At 33.1% G+C, this 24,067-nt stretch overlaps 3 protein-coding genes across 3 annotated transcripts; all 3 read left to right on the forward strand.

Moving 5' to 3' along the window:
• Positions 1-1,661: 1,661 nt before the first annotated feature.
• LOC131622432 (xylulose 5-phosphate/phosphate translocator, chloroplastic-like) lies at positions 1,662-3,185 on the forward strand. Its single transcript, XM_058893460.1, has one exon. The coding sequence runs from the start codon at positions 1,801-1,803 to the stop codon at positions 3,076-3,078; it is 1,278 nt and encodes a 425-aa protein (XP_058749443.1). The 5' UTR covers positions 1,662-1,800; the 3' UTR covers positions 3,079-3,185.
• A 5,370-nt stretch (positions 3,186-8,555) lies between these two features.
• Positions 8,556-14,069, forward strand: LOC131622484 (uncharacterized). Its single transcript, XM_058893520.1, has 13 exons — positions 8,556-8,771; positions 8,876-8,966; positions 9,050-9,236; positions 9,462-9,552; positions 9,983-10,021; positions 10,140-10,244; positions 10,325-10,443; positions 10,555-10,603; positions 10,717-10,806; positions 10,895-10,948; positions 12,485-12,550; positions 13,500-13,597; positions 13,701-14,069. Exons 1-13 carry the CDS (start codon positions 8,688-8,690, stop codon positions 13,765-13,767), a joined length of 1,140 nt encoding a protein of 379 aa, XP_058749503.1. The 5' UTR covers positions 8,556-8,687; the 3' UTR covers positions 13,768-14,069.
• Positions 14,070-18,603: 4,534 nt separating this feature from the next.
• On the forward strand, positions 18,604-22,663 carry LOC131622485 (uncharacterized protein At4g37920-like). Its single transcript, XM_058893521.1, has 6 exons — positions 18,604-18,830; positions 18,916-19,196; positions 19,755-19,923; positions 20,424-20,668; positions 21,781-21,968; positions 22,057-22,663. The coding sequence occupies exons 1-6, from the start codon at positions 18,677-18,679 to the stop codon at positions 22,214-22,216; spliced, it is 1,197 nt and encodes a 398-aa protein (XP_058749504.1). The 5' UTR covers positions 18,604-18,676; the 3' UTR covers positions 22,217-22,663.
• The last annotated feature ends 1,404 nt before the right edge of the window (positions 22,664-24,067 follow it).

The following is a 24,067-nucleotide window of genomic DNA, read 5'->3' on the forward strand; positions in this document are numbered from 1 at the left end:
TATGAAGTGTCACATCTCATAAATCCTTTGTCATTGTCCATACTTATTGAACGAGAATGTTGAGGGTTAAGATCCCATTCTCCATCATCACGTCCCCGAAGTGGCGACTATCCATGTGTTGGATCCACTATTTTGAGAGTTATAGCTATGATGGCTACACTTGTCTTTCGAGCGTGAAAATTAAACTTGACTTCTAGTTACCCCTACATCAGTTAGTCTTTAAGGTTTGATGAGTCTTCTATCAGGCCCCACAATGGACGACAATTCTCCTATACGAACTTGTTAGATGAATCGCCTGAACAAATGATGCAAGCCCTACTTCATTGGTTGCGCTGTTGCAATATCCTATTCTACTTCTTACTCTAGTGCTTCTCTAATGCCTAAGTTAGGCAGTGCACTAGCATGTAGAAAACGAGCCTCTATTTATAGAGTGACTATACTTTAATACACTCCAAGAAATGTTATCATTATTGAGGCGATCTGAAGAACCATTTGCGGATAAATGTGATCTTGTTAGTGTAACTGATGTCAAGATAATGATGGATTCAATTAGTCAAAAATTGCTATATGTAGTTCAAAATTTTGCAAGCATTTCAATACTTCTAGATACATGACTAATAGGCTTATTCGTTCAGAAGGATGACCACGAGGTAAAAAACCGTATTGTGTCATTGAGGTAAACACCTAAAATGGTGGCTTTGTGTCTTGCTGTTGAGCTAACTTTAAGTTCAGAAGAGATATTAATCATAATTACAATATCTCAAATATTTTAATAAAAAATATTTTTATAAAACTATTGGAAATATTATAAGTCTCACATTTGTTGGAGATATAATATTGAAAGAGTTAATATAGAGTGACACTCCTCATTTTACAAGTCAGTTTTGTAAATATAAGTTAGATCAAACTCTAAAATGGTACCAGAGCATATCGATTCGACCTTGGGGCTTCCACCGTTTAACATCCAAACACGAATCCCAAAAAGAGTGTTGAACATGAGAGAGCGTATCAGAAATATTACAAATCTCATATTTATTGAAAATACAATATTAAAAGAATTAATAAAATTAATATAGAGTGACGTACAACACCTTACAAATTTTTGAAAAAAAACAAAGTTAATAAATTTACTCCTTAAAAAAAATATATAATTTTACTCCAAATTGAATTTTTTTGTACTACTCATCTCTTTTTGTCCCTGTCATATCTTTCTCCTCAATTTCTTCTTTGTATCAAACATGCCTACAAAGAGCATGAAAAAAGAAGAGAAGATGAGAGAATTAAAAAAAGAAATATTAAATTTTTTAAAATTAACCAAGATTATTCTCTTCAAAATTGAGAGTATTAAAAAAGAGAGTATAATTTACTCAAAATTAATTTTTTTTCTACGACTCATCTCTTTTTTTCAAACCAAACAATACACGTATAAACAAAATTTCACTTTTTAGATATATTAAATAATTAATATATCTAGACTATATATAGTCCTAATACATTAATTATTCAGTGTATCTAGACTTTTTTTTTTTTTTTTTGTCATATCTTTCTTCTCAATTTCTTCTTTGAACATGCTTACAAAGAGCATGAAAAAAAGAAGAGAAGATGAGAGAATTAAAAAAATATTAGTATTAAAATTTTTAAAAATAACCACCAGAGTATTCTCTTCAAATTGACATGTCAAACTTTCGAAACTAAATCACTTCAAAAACATGTTAGGTTTTTGAACTTCAACAACTCAATCCCAATTCTCCTTCACACTGTCTCAATTTTTTCCGGCTTCATCAGAAACAACCACAAAAAATGCTCTCTCTCAATGTTTTCCCATCATCATCCTCTGTCCCTTTCACCAAACCAAATCACCATTTTTCCATCAATGCATCATCTCACACTCTCAAACCAAATCTCCTCAACCGGTTTCACCATGAACCACATCTCAAAAAAACCAACCTTTCTCTCACACCCATGTCTCAGATCCATCGTTCAACCACAAAGTTTTCATCTTTTAACGGTTTCCTCTCACACCCATTTGAGTTTTCACCGTTTTCTCCAAAACCCAGAAACCAGATTTTGAAAGCTGTATCTGATGAAGGTGAAGGTGAAGGTGAAGGTGAAGTTTCACCTCCAAGTACTACTCCAAAACCCAAGAATCTCAAGAAACTTGCTTTGGTTTTTGGCTTTTGGTACTTCCAAAACATTGTTTTCAACATCTACAACAAGAAAGTGTTGAACATTTTCTCTTTCCCATGGCTTCTTGCTTCTTTTCAGCTCTTTGTTGGTTCAATCTGGATGCTTGTTCTTTGGTCTCTAAAGCTTCAACCTTGTCCAAAAATCTCAAAACCCTTCATTTTTGCATTACTTGGACCTGCTTTGTTTCACACAATAGGCCACATTTCAGCCTGCGTTTCATTCTCTAAGGTTGCTGTTTCTTTCACACATGTTATCAAGTCTGCAGAACCTGTTTTCTCTGTGATATTCTCTTCTGTTATTGGTGATAGGTATCCTATTCAGGTTTGGCTTTCCATTTTACCTATTGTTCTTGGTTGTTCTTTAGCTGCTGTTACTGAGGTTTCTTTCAATATTCAAGGGTTATGGTGTGCTCTTATTAGCAATGTTGGTTTTGTGTTGAGGAACATTTATTCGAAAAAGAGTTTGCAGAATTTCAAAGAAGTTGATGGGTTGAACTTGTATGGTTGGATTACTATTCTTTCGTTTTTGTATCTTTTTCCAGTCGCGATTATCGTAGAAGGGTCGCAGTGGATTCCGGGGTATTATAAAACAATTGAAGCTATTGGAAAGCCTTCAATTTTGTATGTTTGGGTTTTGGTTTCTGGTGTTTTCTATCATTTGTATAATCAATCATCTTACCAAGCATTGGATGAGATTAGTCCTTTAACTTTCTCGGTCGGAAATACAATGAAGAGAGTGGTGGTTATTGTGTCTTCGGTTTTGGTGTTCAGGAATCCGGTTAGGCCGCTTAATGGTCTTGGATCTGCTATAGCGATTCTCGGGACTTTTCTGTATTCACAAGCTACTGCTGCTAAGAAAGCAAAGAAAATTGAAGGTGAAAAGAGTAGTTAGAGAAATAGAAGGAGAAAAACAAATAGAGGAAATTTTAGAAGATGATGATTACTGTTTGAATATTTTAGCAGATTATTTGACATTAAATAAGATATTTCATTATGGTTTCTTTTGAACTATTGCAGTGATTTTTCTATTGATGTGTTTCAAAGCATTTTTCTTGATTTGGTTTGTTTAGTTTCATGCATATAATTCCTTATTGCTGGATTTTTGCTAAGCTATGTTTGGATTAACAACCTAATTAAGTGCTTATAGCATACACAGTCTATCATATTAGCTATAAATTGTTTTCGTACTCTATCCCTAAGAGTTTATGAAAGTAAAGTTATAAGTTGTTTTCATAAGCTTTTTTAAACACTGATTTTGTTGAAGTTCTAAAGTATAGTTTCTGACAAAATCATAGCGACACGCTGTGATTCTGTCAAAGTCATGCAAATCTGAAATGTACTTGGTTGTGATGTCTTAGGAGTAGCAATCCACTATGCATCATCAAATGAAACTAGCGATGGCTGAAACAAAGCCTGAAAACCTTTGAAAAATTAATTTTTGAGTGAATTGATTTTGTAAATTTTGGTTGAATGGAAAGTTATTTATATTTAGATAGTATATTAGTATCTAAATAGTCTGCTATTGACACTTTTCAAATTTTATGAACAATTTGTTATATTGTAGAATTTGGTTTTTGGCACGCAGAGGATGCCTTGATTAACAAAAAAATGTTACATCAAAATATAGGAGTGTGGTTAGAAAATGTGGGGTATAGACACTAAGTGTTTTGTTGTTATCTTATGTCGACATGACCTATTACAATCAAATTATACATGGAAATGGGGAGATTGAATTGTTTGGCAGGAACACATTGGACAGTTAGAGACGGATCCAAAAGTTTTAATAGTGGTCAAGGTCAATTTCTTTTTTATACAAACATAAAAATCAAATAATAAGTATATAAAAGCTTATGCACTACAACAAAAAAAACTTATGTATGTAAAAAATTGAAGATAAACTTAATATATAAGGATTATAATTGTTGTTTACGTGTCTTCATATTTTGAAACTGTATTAAGATTTTTTTTTCATTTTCAACATTATCATATTACATCACTCCTTATGAATATGAAACTGCATTAAGATTTTTTTCATTTTCAATCCTTGTCATATATATCACTCCTTATGTATGTTTGAGGCAAAAGTAATGTCTAATTTCAGAAGTAAGTAAATATATCATTGGATTAACGTTTTCGACAGACTCAAAATGTTTCAAGAGTATATTCAACATTGTGTTAGCTGGAAATTTCAACGGGCGAAATGAGACGAAGATTATGAAAAGGAGATGTTTTGAAGAGAGTTATGAAATCCAGCTTATGAAATGAGACGAAGATTATTAAAAGAAGATGTTTTGAAGAGAGTTATGAAATCCAGCTTATGAAGAAGATTCGAAATACCAAGCATGTTGAAGAGGTTTTTATCTTGTCAAAATGTTATTCGAAGAGAGTATCCTCGAAGGTGGAGATAAAGACTTAATTTGGAGCTTCTTCTAACAAGCTTCGACAGTCACGTTGATAGAGTTTGGGGCCTCAAACGGGAGAAGATTTAAATTCAAATGATTGATCTTATTCAAAAAGGACGTGTGGAAACCTTAGAGATAGAGGAACATGCAAACGAAAGACGTGACATTCCATTAGGAAAAGGTCGTTAAGGTCGAATCAGTATAAATTAGAATCTTAGCGTTAGATTTTAGTGTGTTCAATCTGTACAAAATACTCAATCATACTCAAAGTATCAAGTATATCGAGAAATGAGTGTTGAGAAATGTACGTGCAATTCACCACCACTTAATCAAATTTCCAGTTATTCCTGTTTTACTTTATCAAAAGTCTTGCAATTTCTTTTTACATTTTTTAGTCGAAGCCTTTTACGTTACCTTTACTTTTCCTGCACTTTTTATTGTCTTTTAAAAAAACCCTTTACTTATAAAACAACCAAGCAATCGAAAGATATGTACCAAACAAACATCACAAAATCTAAAAAATCAGACCATGTTCTAGGATCAATCTAATCGATCCTGCGAGCAACCAACAACTTTCGTTTTGGAGGACTAGTGATTAATTACGAATTTCCACCGTAAACAGATTGCAAAGTATTTTATTAAGTTTTCTTTAATACACTTGTATTCTTTTGTTATTTGTTTGATTACCAATTCATAGTCACCTTTAATTTCGACTCTTGTTGCCCCCAAATCCAATAGGATATTGAGACCACTGATCAAAGTCTCATTGTTCGAATAGAACCCTTCAACTTTGAATTTAAATTTTATCTGGGATCCCTTTAGGAGAAATTATTAAAATCCCAACACCAGTCCTATTCTTATGGCTTGAACCGTCAAAGTATAACTTCTAAGGTTTCACATACCAAGTTTTGGGATGGCTCGACTATCGCATGGTCTAGTATAAAATCTACGACTATATGTCCTTTCACGGTCTTTAAAGGCGCATATGTCAAGGAGTACTCAATTAATGCAGGTGCTTATTTTCTAATCAGAGTGTGCAAAATGAGTTTGGACAACATATGCTTAGTAAACATCGAAATAAGGCGAAACATACACATCCACTGACTTTATATATTGCTTTAATTTTGTACAAGAAAAGTATAAACACGGGAACAACTTTTCTATTATGTTATACCTAGTTTCAGCGTCAACTAATACTCGACTGAGATAATATATGGCTCCTTCGACGTCATTATCATTCTCTTGTGCTATCGTATTGCCTATGGCCGAATCTGACGCAGCTATATACAATCACATACTTTTGTTCCTACTTTGAGGAACTAGAATTGGAGGCTTTGACAAATACTCTTTAATCTTGTAGAAGGGCTCTTCTTACTCATTTCCCATTAGAACTCACCTTCCTCCTTAAGTCGAAGTAATTGCAACAAAAATTTTGTTTTGCCACTTAAATTGGATATAAATCTTCTTAAGAAGTTGTTTCTTTGTTGTAGGAGGCTTGAGATCCAAAATAGCCTTTGTCTTGTTTTGATTGATCTCGATGCCTTTTTTTGTGCACAACGAACCTTAGAAAATCTCCTGCATGGACACAAAAAGCATATTTTGATGGATTCATTTTCAATCCATATTTCCTCATCCTTTCAAAGTATTGTCGAAGATGGTCTAAATGACCATTTTTAGAGGAAGGCTTGACAACTATATCATCAATATACACCTGCATGAATTTTTTTATAAAGTCATGAAACATTGAATTCATGGCCCTTTGATAGGTTGCTCTTGCATTTTTAAGACCAAAGAGCATTAATACCCATTCATAGGTCCCTAGAGCACATAGGCATCAAAACGCCATTTTGGGCACATCTTCTTCTGATTTAAAAATATGGTTCTATCTAGAATAAACATCGAACATACTTAGAAATTCGAAAGATGTGGCTGAATCGACTAACATTTTTGCCACGAGCATCAAATATTCATCCTTAGGTGTTGCATTATTCAGATCTTTAAAATCTATATTGACTCGAAGAGTCCCATTTTTTTTATCACATGTATAATATTAGCTAACCACTCGACATACCTGGCAGTTCGAATGAATTTACTATTTAGCAGCCTTTCGATCTCCTGCTTGATTTTCGACATTACTTTTAGGGCGAACCTTTGAGGTTTTTAATTTTCTGGCTTTTTCCCTGGACGAATTGGTAGTTGCAATTCCACCATGCTTCGAATTTGGCCAGGCATTTCGTTGTAGTCCCAAGAAAAACAGTCTTTGTATTCTTTCTGCAATTTGACCAGTTTCAATTTCATGTCTGGTTCGAATTTTGCACTTATATAAGTTGTTCTTTTGATTTCCCCATCACCTAGTTCTATCTCTTTGAGTGGGTCTTGAGCCTGCATTCTCTTAGTAGAATTTAATGGGTCTTTCTCAAACCCCAAAGGCTCATCATCGTAAATACAATCGAGCCTGCGACTTTCTAAAGCCGTTCTCTAGCCAAAATGACCGTCCTCCTTATTGTCAATCAGGGCTTCCAACACCATATTTTGCAATTTCCCGGCTTCTAAAGCCGATTTCATTCTATTTTCAGCCATATATGCCAAAATTCGAGCCATACATTGAGACTCAATGGTCATCTTTGTCGACCATAGTCCACCCCGTAGATGGGTTTTTCCCTATTTGGTAATTGAATCCACTACATCCTCTTAATCCCAAATGAAGGCATATTTGGGATGCAGGTTTAGAAAATGAGTTGCATTCTCCTCAGGGGTATAACTTGCTTTGGCCTCATAGCAAGGCGCAATATTGGCTAAGTGTTAGTCGAAATGTTTTCTTCCAACTTTGTTTACATCAACTTTGTAGTAGCTTTGGTCGGCTTCGATGTTTTCAACAATGCCGTCAGGACGCCATATGGCCACTCTTTGGTGAAAGATTGATGGCCCAACACCAATACCATGGTTCCATTCGCGCCCTAATAAAAAATTATAGTTGGCATTTGATGCAATCACCATGAATAATGTCGCCCTTGTGGTGGTACCCACTGCCAGATCAACTTGTATAACTCCTAGTATGTAACTGGTTTTGCCTTCATAATTCGACAAAACTGTATTATGGGGTCGGAGTTCAGCATTTGACTTTCCCAATTTCTAAAACAATGATTTGGGAATCAAGTTCACTAGTGCCCCTTCATCTACAAAAACCTTGTTCATCGCTACACCGTCCACCTTTGCCCTTATGAAAAATGGCTTTAGATGACACACCATTGTTGGGCTAGGTCTTTTGAAGATGGCTTTTCACTCTTCGACTACACCATTACTCATGACATCATAACATATAGGCTTTTCGTTAGATGCTTCGTGATGCACAAAGTAATCATCAACCTCTGATACTTCTGACACACGATCATATTCCGCTGGCAATACACACACAATGCCACAATCGATAACCAAATCGTCTTTAGACCCGATATCAAAGTTATCCTCTACCAATTCATCTTGTGGAAGGGGATCATACTTAGGGTCCCCTTCTTCAAGGTGAAAGGTGTATTCAGGATTTCCCTCTTTAGGCTGAGGGGTATTTTCAGGAGCTTTAATCAATATAGACTTGCCTTTTCTGAAATGTGTCCCTCATAGATAGCCTATGATTGACTATTTTCTTTTCTTCCTCGTTCAACTTCCTCGAGTGCGTTTTTTTTGTCTTTAGTGGTTTCAACAAACTTTTGCTATGTCATGAGGCTTTCTTCCTAACCTTCTTTTTCCTCTAATGACTCCTCCATTGTATCCTGATCATTGGATTCTTCCTCTTATAATTTAGAGGACACATAAGATATGTATAGAGGACACATAAGAAATGTATAATCTTGATTATATATAATTTATTCAATATATATTTTTATAAATTGAAATATAAAAATGGGACCAAAATCTATAGAATATCTAAAAAAGGGTCTAAAGTGCAATTTGTCATATTGATCTTCTACTCGATTAAACACTATTCCAATTTCGAAAATAAATACGGAGAATCTACTAGCAACATAGTAGTGATTTGTGAGCACATCAGTGAAAGAAGTGTGAAAGAAAGAAAGAACCAGAGAAGCGAACCAGAATCGCAAAGATGGGTGCACGTACGGAAAACATTCCTCCATTCATCACCGCTCAACTCAGCCACCTCCTCTCTCATTCCCGCCTCCCCCTCAAGGCAACAACCACCGCTCTTTCTTCCCTTCTTTCTTTCCATAATTTCCATTTCCATTTCTCAATCACTCACATTTAGGGTTTTTTCTTTCTTTCTTTCTTTCTCAGGTTGATCAAATGTGGTCAAGCGACAAATACAATTTCGGACTCATCGATCGCTTCACGCTCGTCATTCCGTATTGCTTAGACTTCATCAAATGTTTGTATCATTTCTTTCGTATTCATTATTTCATCTTCTTCAATCAATATGAACTTAGGGTTTTGTGATTTTGTTTGTTTTAGGGGATGTTATATACGATGCTGAATCTCCTACTACTCCACCTGATGTCATTTTCGGTCCGGAAGATGAACATTTTCATCCCTTTCATATGGCAACCTCTCTTGAACCTGATGATAACATCAACTCTTTGTTATCCGATTGGAATTACAAAGACCCAACGCGTCTCTTGGCTCTTATTCAATTCTTGAGGTAACTTCACTTTTTTGTGAATTCATCTTGTTTGCATTAACATAAATTTACTAATAATTAAGTAATAGCAGAAGCACTGATTTTGTATAACAAAAGATGAATTAAGGGTCTATTTACATGCTATTAGATAAGCTCAAATAACCAAATCAGTACGGGCCTTTTTGTAGTTTGGATGAATGGATATATACACATGGTGATGGTGATTTTGTTTGGCTGTTTTGGTAGGGATCAATATGTGCTGTATCAAGTGAAGCGTGTCGGAGAAGTTAATGATGATAGGTTGAAATTTGAAGTCAGCACTATTGTTTCCAGGGAGGTAAGTCATTTTTAATATTTGTATTCAACTTTCAACTCATTGCTTTACTATGTCTACTGCCGGTGTTAACTTGGGAGAAATTGGTTAACTAGTGTTAAGTTTCATTGAAGAAATGAAAAAGTGTTTGAGCGAGAAACTAGTTAATGGGAGTTTGACATGTTCCCGCGTTGATAGTTGTGTTATATTTATTAATTATAACTTGTGTATGAACATACACGAATTTGAAAAAAAATCAAAAGCTAGTGTAAAATTTAATATAAGAAAGGAAAAAGCATTGAAAATCCAATTTGACTGTGGGTTAGCGTGTGAAATCTGTGCCCTTCCTCCTCTGGGTGTGGATTGGAAAGCACATGTTTGAATTTTGGATCTAACTTTGTTTAGTGGGTAGTGTTTATTTAGCCTTTAACTTAATTTAAAACATTTGCTGCAGGGACTAGAAATGCATATGAGTTGTTCTGCTACTGACAAGGTATTTCTTCTGAAATAAAAGTGCTACTATTTCTATGATCTACTCATCGATGGTCGAGCAAATTGATGTAACCTTTGAACAATATTCTTGACTTCTTTGATGTTACATTTTAATTTAGTTAGGGTTAGGGGAGGTTAAGTTTGCGGTGCCCCTACTGGACATGAACATAAACAAGATGGTGTCTGGCTCTCCCTGGAGGCTATTGCAGAAGATATACTTGCAGGTTGATTTCTTTTCTCTTTAAGATTCTTTTGAATTTTTCACTTGCTTTCAAACAAACTATTTATGATATTTTAAACCTAGGTTGTATATCCTGTTGGGAGAAAACATATTTCTCCTCGCCTGAAGTTAGTATCTTCTCCTGACTTGAAAGCCCTATATTCCATCGATGATGTCAAGCTGCCTCATTGGGTGGATGGGATGTAAGCTTTTCAATTTTTGGTTATATTCTATTTGTCCCAAACCAACTCATATACAAGGTTGAGATAGTTTTTAAGGGTGTGTCTGCTTTTGTTGTTGTTCTCTTACAAAAGGTGCTTGGCAGAATATCTTCCAAATCTAGAAGAATATCTTGGGAAACAGGTTAGCTGGAATTATCTTTACTGTGCTGTCTATTAATTTAATATGCACTCTTTAGTGCTTCAAAAACATTATTCTTTTTTGTTTGAATTAATATAAATATACTCTGAACATAGGTCATTGAGGCTGTTTCATTAATTGATGTTAGAAGGCACTTCATTGAAGCGTTGGCCGGTTGGTTAGGAAGGCCAGTTGAAGCTGATCCTGTATTTTCCCTTTACTGACACTTATTTTCAAATTGATACAATTGCTTTGTTTTCATTTTAATTGCTAATTTATGATTTATCTGTCCAGATCTTTTGTAGAAAGGCAACTTTTCTGGCTGCTTCTGGAGTTTTTGCATTTCTGGTAATTTATCACACTCATTGCTTGATACATGATTTCTGTGCATTTATTGTGACATATGCTTGCTTTTGGAAGTCAATTTTAATGTTTTCTCCATGAATGATGGAGCTTACCATATAATTTGTGGTAAGTTCTGTCAGTTAAAGACATAGGTAATATGTGACTATGGTAAGGCAGCCCTTTACTGTTGATGTTGAAAATATGCTTAGGATTTTTGTGATTGTTATATGTATATATTTTGCAACTATGCTATCCGTTCCAAGATAATTGACTTAGTTGAACAATTTCATATTTTAAACAAAGTGTATAATTGACTTACTCCATCGCATAACTTTCAGAATATACTTAATCTTACCATTTATTTTCTTATTTCTCCTAGAGTACCCAAACCATATTAATTATTTTGGCTTTTTGAGGGTCTGATGATGTCTTGGACTGTCAATGTTGGAACCATTCAGTGTAGTCAAGATTGAGTGCTGGATCGTAAGTTCGTAAGTTCTCACGTGCCATGACTGCCAAAGCGTGCTACGGTCACCGCATGATTGATTCTGTTGCCGGTATTGTCAAGATCGTAAAAAAAAGTGCTTGACTAAGATCTTGTGCTTGACCGGCCGATCCTAGTTTTACGATCTTTCACCGACCGGCAGATACTACTTAAGATCTCGTGCTTGCCTATATTGGTTGGAACTGCAATCAAATACTTGTTTTAGGGAGAAGTACTAGAGTGCTAGGATAATAGTAATTAATAATTTTTGAAAGTACTCTACAATTTCAGTGTATGTTTATTCCGATGATAAAGTGTACCTTTTACAGAAGAGATTACATTAAAGCACTCCACAAATTAAGCATGATTTTAGGAAATATAAAAAAATGCAATAAATATGAAAATAAATAGTAGTATCTAGGATAATTATGAGTAAATATTTCAACAACCCCCTTCGAGTTTGCATTGACATAAATCATGCACAACTTACTAATAAAATGCTCAAAACTTATTCTTGCTAGGAGTATTATAGACATAGTTATCACATTCATATATTACCTGTGAAATTAGAGGCTGGCCTACTTGTAGGACATTGAAACTAGTTCAATTTTTATGGCTGGATGCTTAGAAATCAGAATTCATTAATCCATTCATCCAACCCCCATTTCTGGTTTGTAAATAGAAACATGTTGCCCAGTCTTTGATTCCTAGTAATGCCATGAAAATTCACTAGGGAAAAAAGAAGGATATAGATAGTCTGTCTGTTCGAAATTACACTTAACTCTTTGCTTTCCGATACACACTACCTATGAGTTTCTTTCATCGATGCTAAATTGTATAACTGTAATCAATGTTTCTGGGTTGGTCTTCCATATGAATTGCAGTGTTATAATTATATATTTGAATTTAGTCTTCCAAGTAGTTTTTTGTTCTAACTTCTAAGGCTGACACTGATATGTTGTATAATTGTATGGATATTTTTCTTCATTTCATAGCTTCTACTAATTGTCTGATCCCTGCACTTGACCAAAGTTCTGATAATTTCGTTTACTTAGGTACACATCCTAATTCCATCTCAGTTTCCAAAGCAACAGCCAGCTATTATTCTTCAAAGTTCACAGGTTTTATTTGCTTCCACTTTCTCTCAAATATTTGTGCAAAAATTTTAGATTGAGCATTATTTACTGTATAGAAATATAAGCAGCAAATAAATAAGCTCTTTATAGTGGAATTTTGGTAGGAACTCAAGAAGTTGATATGGAATATAGGTGTTTATTTACTGAAATTTATGGAATATGATGGTTACAAAGAAAAAAACCAGAAATATTGATTGTAACCATCATATTCTGTAAATAGAGGGCTACTGAAATTTATGGAATAAAGATCGTAACCAACTTCCATGTCGTGTAACCAACTTGTTCCTGGTCCCCCTCTTCCTAGAATAAACCTTCCAAATAATGGGCCTAGGTGAAACCACCCCAATATCAATATTGGGCTTAGCAGTATTGGACTTAGGGGTTCTATCAAATTTACTGATTTTGTTGCAAAAAGCCAATTGTATAGGGCTGAATTCTTTCAATCACTTAGTTAGTGTAAGTAAGTTTTGTGAAGTGATTGTCTAGTTTAGTTTTTATATTATAGTCTTTTGTTGTTAGTGACAGCGATGAAGAGATTGATACTCTTTAGATTTCTGTACTCGGTGATAGGTGTTGTACTTCAAATCACTAACATGTTAATGTTGTTTGTAAGATAGATGGTTATTCTTCTCTTCTCAAAAATTGTTTTGTTACTTAGGATAGTCTTTGAAGCATGTTTGTTGAAACAAATGTAAATATTTGTTTATTATGATGTACATGCTAGTTATTATCTTGCTGTTCTATAGCTGACCATATAGTCAGACTATTGGGTCCTAGTACATCTTTAGCTATCCTCCATCATATTGGGATTTGGGAGGTTATGCATTTTGAGTTTGACATTAGATCCTTTTTTAAGCTATAATCTATGCTATCAACTTAGATTGAAGTTATTTCCTATATTGTTACCAGTGAGGTTCTTCATGTTATTTTGTAGCATTTTAATTCACAAATGGCACCTATGAAGTCGCGTTCTATATCTGATTACCCATGGAGTCCAAGATGGGAACCATCCCTGATGGCTGAACGAACTAGGTGAGTGTTTTGTATCAGTTGCTTGATTTTTACCATTATTTTTAATCTTGTATTTCCTTGTTCCAATATTGTTGAGCTTAACTAATATAAATTGTTTCTGTAGTGACTTTCTGGCAGAGGAGGCCTTGAATTTCAAGAGGCAGTGCAGCGAGGGTCAAGTTCAACTGTAACATGGCTGCTGGCTATAGTCTGTAAATTTGGTCATCACAAAATTTCATGTTGGTCTCTTCCCTTTAATCCAACTGTTTTCTTGGGAGCTAAATCAATTTCCATTGTGTATTCATGCAATTCTCGGAATTTTTGTATCATATCGTGGCTGTTCTTTAACCAAAAATAACCATGTACATAAAAGTAGGTGTTGTTGTATTATCAAAAAGATATTCAACTTTGCTAAGAGTTTGAGACCTCGTGGTAGGAACATGTCATGTTTGAGCTTTATTGTAAAGAATTGGTGAGTAGCGTTTCTTACTGATGCCTACCGAGTTGACTATTTTTTTTGTTCTACTAAAACTCAGTCATATTTTTGTTCCAAATCTTTAATCTTTCTAAAATAATGGTGGATTACAAGTGGAAAGTTGGGACATACTTTGGTAGGAACTTAAAAGTTAAATAAAAATGAGACCAAGAGGATTAAAATGATTTGCAAATAAGGATGTTCATGGAAGATTTGTTGTGCAAAGATAGTTATGTTTCTTACTTTAAACTGGCTAAGTAATAAAATATACTTTCCATATTAATTTATAAGTAAAAGTTAATAGTTTCACACTTATTACAAAAATTTAGTTTTTGTATTTTTTAAATAACCAGAAATCAGAACATTCAAATATTACTAAAAAAGATGAAAAATATTATTTTAAAATGTAAATAAACAAAATCAGTAAATCGAATTAAAATAGTGCAAAACAAATCTTATGGTTTTTGTAGATCTCACATAATGTAAATCGAAAAAATCATTGAGAAAGGAGAGACAGAGAGATGAAGAAAGTAAAGCACAAGTTTGATTGTAGTGAGAACCTATCAGGCTATGTGAACAGAAATAACATATGAACTATGTGAACAGAAATAACATATGAAATGACATTTTGTTGCTTCAAACTGACATGAGGTGTAACGTAATAGTTACTCCCTCCGTCTCATAATAAGTGTCCCATTTGCATTTTTTACTTGTCTCAAATTAATTGTCCATTTACAATTCCAATGCATCAATCATTATTATTTTTCCACTATTATACCCCTATTTAGTAACTTTCACGTTATTCAACTACTATTAATAGGGGTATTCTAGTAAATGACATTAACTTTTTAACTAAAACCAACACATCCAATCATTTTCTTAAAAACCGCGCATTGCTCAAATAGGACATTTATTATGAGACGGAGGGAGTATGTTTGATGATTTAAAAAAAAAAAAAAAATTCCAAACACACAAGTTAATAAATAGAAATATTTTCTTAAAATACGTGTCGAAACTTTAAATATGACTTTATTATATTTAATTATATTAACTTTAAATATGACTTTATTATATTTAATTATATTAATTTTTTTTAATGATAGTATCCTTAACACGAACCTTTAAAAAAATATGAAGTAAATGAAACATAGGATAAATAATAGGGGTGGCAAAACGGGTCAGGTCTGCTGGATCAGCCCGTTTAACCCGCCATTTTTGACGGGCTGGACTGAAGTTTTTGACTCGATATCTTAAGTTGGCCCGCTCTGTTTAGCCTGCTTTAAAAAGTGGGCCGAGGCGGGAAAATTATACCCCGTACCCCTACATTTATCCCAATACCCCTACAATTTTAAAAAAATCCCAATTTTGTCCTTATTAAATTTTTAACTTTTCTTTTTTATTTTTTTTTTCAATTTTATTGAACCGGATATCCCAGGGGTGGGTGTTCCGGTTCCGTTTTTTTTTTCAATTTTACTGAACCGGATATCCCAGGGGTGGGTGTTCCGGTTCCGTTTTTTTTTTCAATTTTACTGAACCGGATATCCCAGGGGTGGGTGTTCCGGTTCAGCATCACAAGCTTACGTTTTAGCTTCAGCATCCACAGCTTCAGACCGACACCGCACAAGCTCAGAAGAACAACAACTCCGACCGCTGCAACCCTGCCGGGGAAGCCATTCATCCACCCATCAGAGACACCACCACCAGCAGCGAAGACGTCGCGGAAGACCTGCGAAATAACACCGAAGCAATTTGCCACTCTGAATCAAACATCATCAACAACCGCAAGTCGAATCACAGGATTCCCGCCGATCATAATCCAGAATTTCCGCACCGGCTATTTCCTTCTTTTTTTGAACTGGTACTTTCTCACAATAGCTTCATTTCCTTGCTCGAATTTGTATGCTCCTTCTCCTATGTTAATTATTTGTGCCATTTATTTATGTTTTGTGCAATATCATGTTTCCTTTTGTGGGTTTGAGAGGAAGGTTTCTGTTGTTTATCAAAGAAAGTAACAGAGGGAGAGTTGTGAGAAGAACAGAAAAAGTTCATTGAGAGAGAAATGGTAACCGAGTGAGGTTGAGGGGGGCCGCTTTTTCCATCTTGATTTTCTGAACCTAGAGAAATTGAAAAAAAAGAACCGGAACACCCAATTCTGGGATATCCGGTTCAGTAAAATTGAAGAAAAAAAAAAGAACCGGAACACCCACCCCTGGGATATCCGGTTCAGTAAAATTGAAAAAAAAATGGAACCGGAACACCCACCCCTGGGGTATCCGGTTCAGTAAAATTGAAAAAAAAAAATAAAAAAGAAAAGTTAAAAATTTAATAAGGACAAAATTGGGATTTTTTTAAAATTGTAGGGATATTGAGATAAATGTAGGGGTACAGGGTATAATTTTCCCGAGGCGGGACAGAGGAGATTTTTTCCTCGGGCTTTTTATTAAATTTTGTTTATTTTTTTACTTATAATTAAAAAAACTTTAACTATAAATACAACACTGTTCTCTTAAGATTATGTTGATTGAATCGTATTCTAAATTATTCTACAGAGAAATTAAATTATAATTGTAACGTTTTTTTTAATAATTTACTAGTACATGTGTTGATTGGAAAATTTTTAAATAAAAGAACAATTGTATGACATGCAAAATTATTAAGTTGTCAATACAATATCTCACATGTTTTCTTTAGAGATAGATGCTGATTTTAATAAAAGAAAGGAGTTGATTAGTGTAAACTAGTGATAAATTTATGATATACAACTATTAAGAAATAAGTCAATATAAGAGTCTATATGATGAAAACGGTGACAAAACATTGTTTGTCTTCTGTAAATTCTTAATCTTTTTTTTGTGTAAATTCTTAATTAGGTTCTTTTAGTAATTATTTTTTAAATAGGACTAGGATGATATGTATTGTTTATTTATTTGGATATGTTTTTTTTATGGTGCTTGAGTTTATTTCATTAGTCTTTATTTATTTTAACTTTTGAAATGTTTGGACTTAAGACATGTTATAGTTCTATTATGCGTTGTTAAAAAATATATTTTGTCGACCTCTTTGGTAATAATTAAAAAAAAATTGTAACTTATGTAGTAAATCAAATTGTAAATTGAAAAAATAAAAAATTGGCGGGCCGGCACGCCAACCCGCTAACTCATTACTAAACGGGACATGCTAGACTTTTGAGCTCGAACGTCTAAGTTGGTCTGCCCCGTCCCGCCCCACTTTTGGACTGACTTAAACGGGGCGGGTCGTCCGCTTTGCCTTCCCCAACTGATAAGAGTTATGTTTTCAAATTGTGGGGTGATGATTTAAAAAATATGAAGTAAATGAAACATTGTGTACGAAATACTAGTAAAAGATCGGTGCGTTCGTACGAGTCGTGCAAAGTTCACATAAATATTAAATAAATATTATATAGTTATAGTTAAAAAATATATAAAAATATATATATAAATTAAGAAAAAAATGTTTTAATGATGATTGTCACATAAATATTAATTTAATTTATTAAGGCGTAGTAATTGTCAGAATATACATAGAAATTATGTTGAAAAATATATGAGTATATGGTCTAGTACACTTCACACACATATAAAATCGATTATTTACTCATGCGTTGATATATATATATATATATATATATATATATATATATATATATATATATATATATATATATATATATATATATATTAAGTAAGTAGTGTCGATCCGTGAAAAATGTATATTTTAGTAGAAAAATATAGGAAATAGTTAAATAGTCATCTATCTGTGCGTTCGTACGAGCCACACAATGTCGTTATAAATAGTAAATAAATATAATATAATAATTTTTAAAATATATATAAAATATAAAAAGAATAACAAATTTGTCAGATTATAATAGTTGGCTGGATATACATAAAAAAATTTATGTTGAAAAATATATGAATATATAATGTATGTAGCACACTTCACACATACATATATAAAATCAATTATATACCCGTGCGTTTACGTGGATCGCACAATATCCTTATAAATTGTAAATAAATATGGTATATCGATGGTGGATATATATATATATATATATATATATATATATATATATATATATATATATATATATATATACTTAAAACATAAAATTAAGTAGTGTCGACCCGTCGAAAATATATATTTTAGTAAAAAAATAAAAGAAATAATTAAGTGGTTATCTACCTGTGCGTTCGTAAATAAATACTCCCTCTGTCCCAAATTATAAGAGAAAAAAACAAAATCATGTTTATTAAGAAAATTAAAAACAAAATCATTTGACTTATGATTTTCTTGAAATAAAGTGCTTTGGATGACGTAAAAAAAATTCTAATTGGTTGTTGATTATAAAAATGAAATATGATTCTTCTCTTATATTTTGGGACAAGAAAAATGTATTATTCTCTCTTATATTTTAGGACGGAGGGAGTAAAATATACCGATGGTTAAAAATTATATAATATATTTTTAGTAATTTACAAAAAAAAAAGAAAACAAAAATGAATTAAAAGAGAAAATTTGATAAAATTGTTCGGAGGAAGATAAACCCCAGTTATTACAATAATCAGAGACAAGAGAACCACAACCCAAAATCGAAGCAGACAATGGAGTTGCACACAGCGATTCCACCGTCGCGTTGTTCACTTCCACCATCTTTCTTCCACTCTCCGCCACCTCCTTCAACCCATTCTTCACCAACCAAAACCTCACTCCCCTTTTCGCGCTTCATCTTCTTCACCAAACTTCAAACACCAACAAGTAAGTAACTTCTCAATCACCACTATCTAGGGTTTCAAAATCAATTTTTCATATTTTCATGCAATTTTTTTTATTGTTTATGAAGGAGGAAGAGGCTTACGACCCTGTAACTATGTTGCTTCACAAGAAGATAATTCAAATGATGTGTTGGATGGTAACGGAATGATTCCTGTGTGTGATAAACTCATTGGTGTTTTCTTGGTTGATAAACCTACTCCAACTGATTGGAGAAGGTTGTTAGCTTTCAGTAGAGAATGGAACAATATTATGCCTCATTTCTTTGCACGATGTCATGATAAAGCAGTTTCTGAAACCAATCCTGCTATGAAGGAGAAACTTCTCCGTCTCGCAAGGAAGCTCAAAGAGGTTTTGTTTTGTTTTTTTAGGGTTTATGCTACTAGATATTGTGAATTTGTTGTTGTTATTGTTATTATGGATTCAATTTTGTTGTAGGAGGTTTTTGCTTAAAATATGTTTAGGGTTCTTCACTTGAAAAGTTCTTATCAATGCTAGATTGCAGAGAATAACAGTTTGTTGAAATTTTGCTGCACGGAAATGTTGCTATAGCAGTTAGTTGGAGTAAATAGCGTATCGCGAAACAATAGTGATTTGTTCAAAATCTGCTACGTTACTTATAGCTGATATTTGACTTGACAACTCTGGTTCATAAGAGTTTATACATGTTGTTTATCAAGAAGTTAAATGAAAAAGGTTTTTGAAAAATTTGAGATACATAAGCTTATTTCAATGTATGTTATGTTAGAAGTTTTTTTTATTTTAAGACATTTGTAATTATTGTCGAATTCTTTATCCAGATTGAAACTTGATTAATTAGATGCTCGATGTGGTATGTTAATTGAAATTTAAGTAATAGGAATAGGGTATATTCATGATACAAATTTGTTGTGAACTGCTAAACTGCAGATTAATGAGGACGTGCAGAGACACAATGATCTTCTGGATGTAATCAGAAAGGATCTGTCTGAAATTAGCAATATCGTCTCCAAGCGCAGGAAGGATTTTACTAATGAATTCTTTGAGCATCTTTACGCGGTGACTGAATCTTATCGCGATGATGCAGAAAAGCAAAATGGTGTGATTTATTTTTTCATGCTTTTAGTTACCTAGATCAATATTTAATGTTTGGGATAACTTATTGAATTTGGTGTGCAATATCACACTTAATTGCATTTTCTTGAGTGGCTAATCGTGAACTACATTCATTCAGTTCAGAATTTTTTGGCATTTCTTTCTTTCTAGGAGTATAACTAGACAATGGTGCTTTTTTAAGGTTGAACATCAAATTTATGAAATGTATGGAACTTAAAATATTTATTTTGTTGAAACAAAATACCTGAAATTGAAGCTTAGTTCAAATATAACTATAATTAGGAGAATTTTTGGATGTTGTCTTGGTTAGGTTGGATCTGGTTAGAGTTCTGATTGTTATCTTTACTTACAATACATATACAACCAATATCATCTGATGGATGTCTTATATTAAGAATTGTGTTTAATTGGTTAATTCAAGTTTGTATATTTGATTAATTTGGCATTTTAAAAGCTAAAATGCTTTTTGTTTTGTGTGAGAAGAACTGGCAATGCTTGGGGAGACATGCTTGGCTGCTGTACAAGCCTATGATAATGCAACAGAAAGCATTGAACAGATAAATGCTGCACAGCTGAAATTCCAAGATATTATCAATTCTCCCTCACTTGATGCTGCCTGTAGGAAGATAGACAGTTTGGCTGAAAAAAAAAAACTTGATACGACATTGGTATTAATGATCACCAAGGCTTGGGCTGCTGCCAAAGATTCAAACATGACGAAAGATGAGGTAAAGTTGATGGTCACCTCTGAACTTTCCTTTAAAAATTACATGAGCTGCTCCAATTTAGTTTCATGAATATGGAGGATAAGGAATTTTGAATTGTTGTTGAATTAGTTTCTTTAGATTGCAATGTACAGTATGGAGGAAGAACCTAGTAGATAAGGTAGATAGCTTGTTTGTTTTACTTTTATTTTTCAACCAAGAAGAAATTCAGTATCTCGTACAGTACAGTCATCTCCTCTTACTACAGTGGTGTGACATCAATACTATTGGACACTTAGCCTATGTTTGGTATTAGTCCAAAGCCACGGTCACACCGTACGTTTGCCAAAAGCTAACATTTGTTGCTTCGAGAAAACACAGTGAGTATAACATTAAACGCACGGTAGCGGTCACATACTTAGTTTCCAAACACACCCTTAGGCATGTTCTAGAAGTGGGGTCATGCGGGAGAGAATGAATTAGTTAATGAGGTTTCAGACGCGGTCGTGTGGTTTTGCTAGTGGAAGGGTATTTATGTATGGATAGGCTGGTGTGTTAGGGTATTAACTATTTAGGATTATTGTTAGTGAGTTAGTTTGGAGAGATTTGCTCCATTTTTATACTTAATACAGATAAATTTTCCATTATTCACAGGTTTTACCAGACATAATACACGGCAGTGTGCTTCCTTATCTATAATATATATATTTTTTATTCTGTACCTGATTTATTTTAATGGAGGAGGTGAGGGAGTTTGCATATTTGGTGAATATAAGAAGCAAACAAGCCATACTACTATGTTTACACAAAAAGTCGAGGGAGTGTGGGTTGATATGAATCCACTACTCTTTTTCACACAAAAATCTACTACTCACAAGCTATAGTTGTTAAATTCTTTCATATGATGTAGGATGCTTTGAAATAATTCACTAGTCACAACACATGTGATATCATTTAAAAATATGAGGATCTTGTTGATTGAATATAATAATGGGATGTCCAATTTGACCTTGTCTGTTAAACAAATCTACTCATTCTATATTCTACTTGGCTAGATATTATACCGTAAATTTGTATGCATTATATATCACTTGCTATTTCCTATTTAACTTGTAAAGTAAAACATATATTTTTAGGTAAAAGACATCCTCTATCATTTATACAAGACTTCAGTGGCAAATCTTCAGAGACAGGTTCCGAAAGAGATTCGGATAGTTAAGTATGTTATTCAAATTGAGGACCCCAAGGAGCAATTGTCCGTCCTTAATGATGCTTTTACACCTGGAGAAGAACTTGAAGGAAACAATGTGGATAGTTTGTACACGTACGTCAACATGTATTACATATCAGAATACAAATTCTCTTGAAATAGAATTCAGTTGTGATAAAAACTTCTTTATATATTTTTTCAGGACACCAGAGAAACTTCACACTTGGATAAAGACTGTGGTGGATGCTTATCATTTGAGCAAAGAAGGTACACTCATTAGGGAAGCAAGGGATCTGATGAGTCCTGAGATCATCGAAAAATTGGAGAAATTGATGAAGGTTGTGGAAAGGAACTTCATGTGAATACGAGGGTAGAAACATACTAAGATGGTTTTCCTACGATAAAACATTATAACGTGCATGAGATTCTTGATGCCCATCAAGTGCAGGACTAGGTTTACAGCAACATTGCTCTAAATAAGTATCTATATTCTGGCTGGTATTTTGAAAATTTCAAATTGTTCCACCAGAGTAAGCTGAATGAGGGGGGAAAACTAGACAGCCATCAAGATTGTAATATCAAAAGTTAGGTTAGGTTCCCTTTTCTTTTTTTTACTAAAGGACTTTGAAATTTAAGTAGGAGATTGTGTCCTTGGAAGAATATTACTTGGTAGAGTCGAGAAATACAACATATTTACTAAACTTCAGCCTTGGCCAGGTCTGTTATGTTACTATATAGTTGTAAATAAAATATATTCCAGTGGTTATGTCTTCGAAGGCTGATGGAAAATGTGCACAATTGAAAAATTATAGCGGTTGTTTGATTTATATTTATAGAAGTAGTTTCTTATGTTTGGAAGTAAAAAATAACTAACATGTGATATTTGTTCTTGTTTGAAATTTGAAATTTATATCTATATATTATTTTGTGAAGTAATATAAGCTAGTGAAATAAATTAAGTGCCATCTATATATTATTATATGAAGTAAAATTACCGGTTGGTGAAATAAATTAAGTGTTAATCGTAATTATGAGAAGTAGGGATGGCAAAATATAGAGATTGAATGGATATAAATTGGATTGTTAATGGATAGATCAAACAACCCATTAAAACTTCTTTAAAAAAATTCAATCCATCAATTAAGAAACAAATCTCATCCAATCTATCCAAAAAATTAATTTAAATATATTAAGGCTTAAATGCACCTCTGGTCTATGTAAGTTAACGAGTTTTTGATTTTCGTCTCACAGGAAAACCTGCAGATTTTTCTGCGGATTTTGGCAACCGCAAGCAAAAAGTAAGATATAGGGACTCATACCAACAAAAAAAAAACTTACAGGGACGAAAATCAAAAACTCGCTAACTTACAGGGACCAAAGATGCATTTAAACCTATATTCAAATATTTTGCATATAATACTTTTGTTGACGTTTTCCAAATTTTTTGTATTCCTGAAAAAACTCAATTTTACATATTTTGGAAAAAATTGAGTTTTTTCAAAATTTTTTTCTTCGAGTTTTCGAAAAAATTCGATTTTTCCGTTTTTTTCAAAAAAACTCGAATTTTCATTTTTTCAAAAAACTCAATTTTTTCGTGTTTTTGAATACTCGATTTATAAATACTGAGAAAAAGTGAGAAAATCAATAACACACCTTTTTTTTTCTTTTCTATTTCTTCTCTCTTTCGCTTTTGAGGACCGATAATCTCTCTAAGTTGTTTAGAAAGTATAAGAGCATTTCCCGCCAAAAGATTCCTCAAATACCAAATTTTAGAGGCTTGTTTTGCCAGCTCTAAGTAATTGACATCCATAGGTTCCGATAGGGGTGGCAAAATGGATGGATCATGGATTGTTAATGGATAGATCAAAACAATTCATTAAAACTTCTTTAAAAAAATCCAATCAAATCCATCCATTAAAAAAAAATTCATCAAAGCCATCCATTAACATCATTTAAATGGATGAATATCCATTCATTAAAAAATTAATTTAAATATATTCAAATATTTTGCATATAATATTTTATTTTACGTTTTTAAAAATAAACTCAATTTTTTGTATTTATGAAAAAACTCAATTTTTCATATTTCGGAAAAAAATGAGTTTTTAAAAAAAAAACTCGATTTTTTCTTGTTTCCGAAATCTCAGTTTTTCGTATTTTTGAAAAAACTCAATTTTTCCGCTTTTTCAAAAAAACTTGATTTTCCATTTTTT

This window comes from Vicia villosa, unplaced genomic scaffold, assembly GCF_029867415.1.
Source record: "Vicia villosa cultivar HV-30 ecotype Madison, WI unplaced genomic scaffold, Vvil1.0 ctg.000030F_1_1, whole genome shotgun sequence".
Lineage (NCBI taxonomy): Eukaryota > Viridiplantae > Streptophyta > Magnoliopsida > Fabales > Fabaceae > Vicia > Vicia villosa.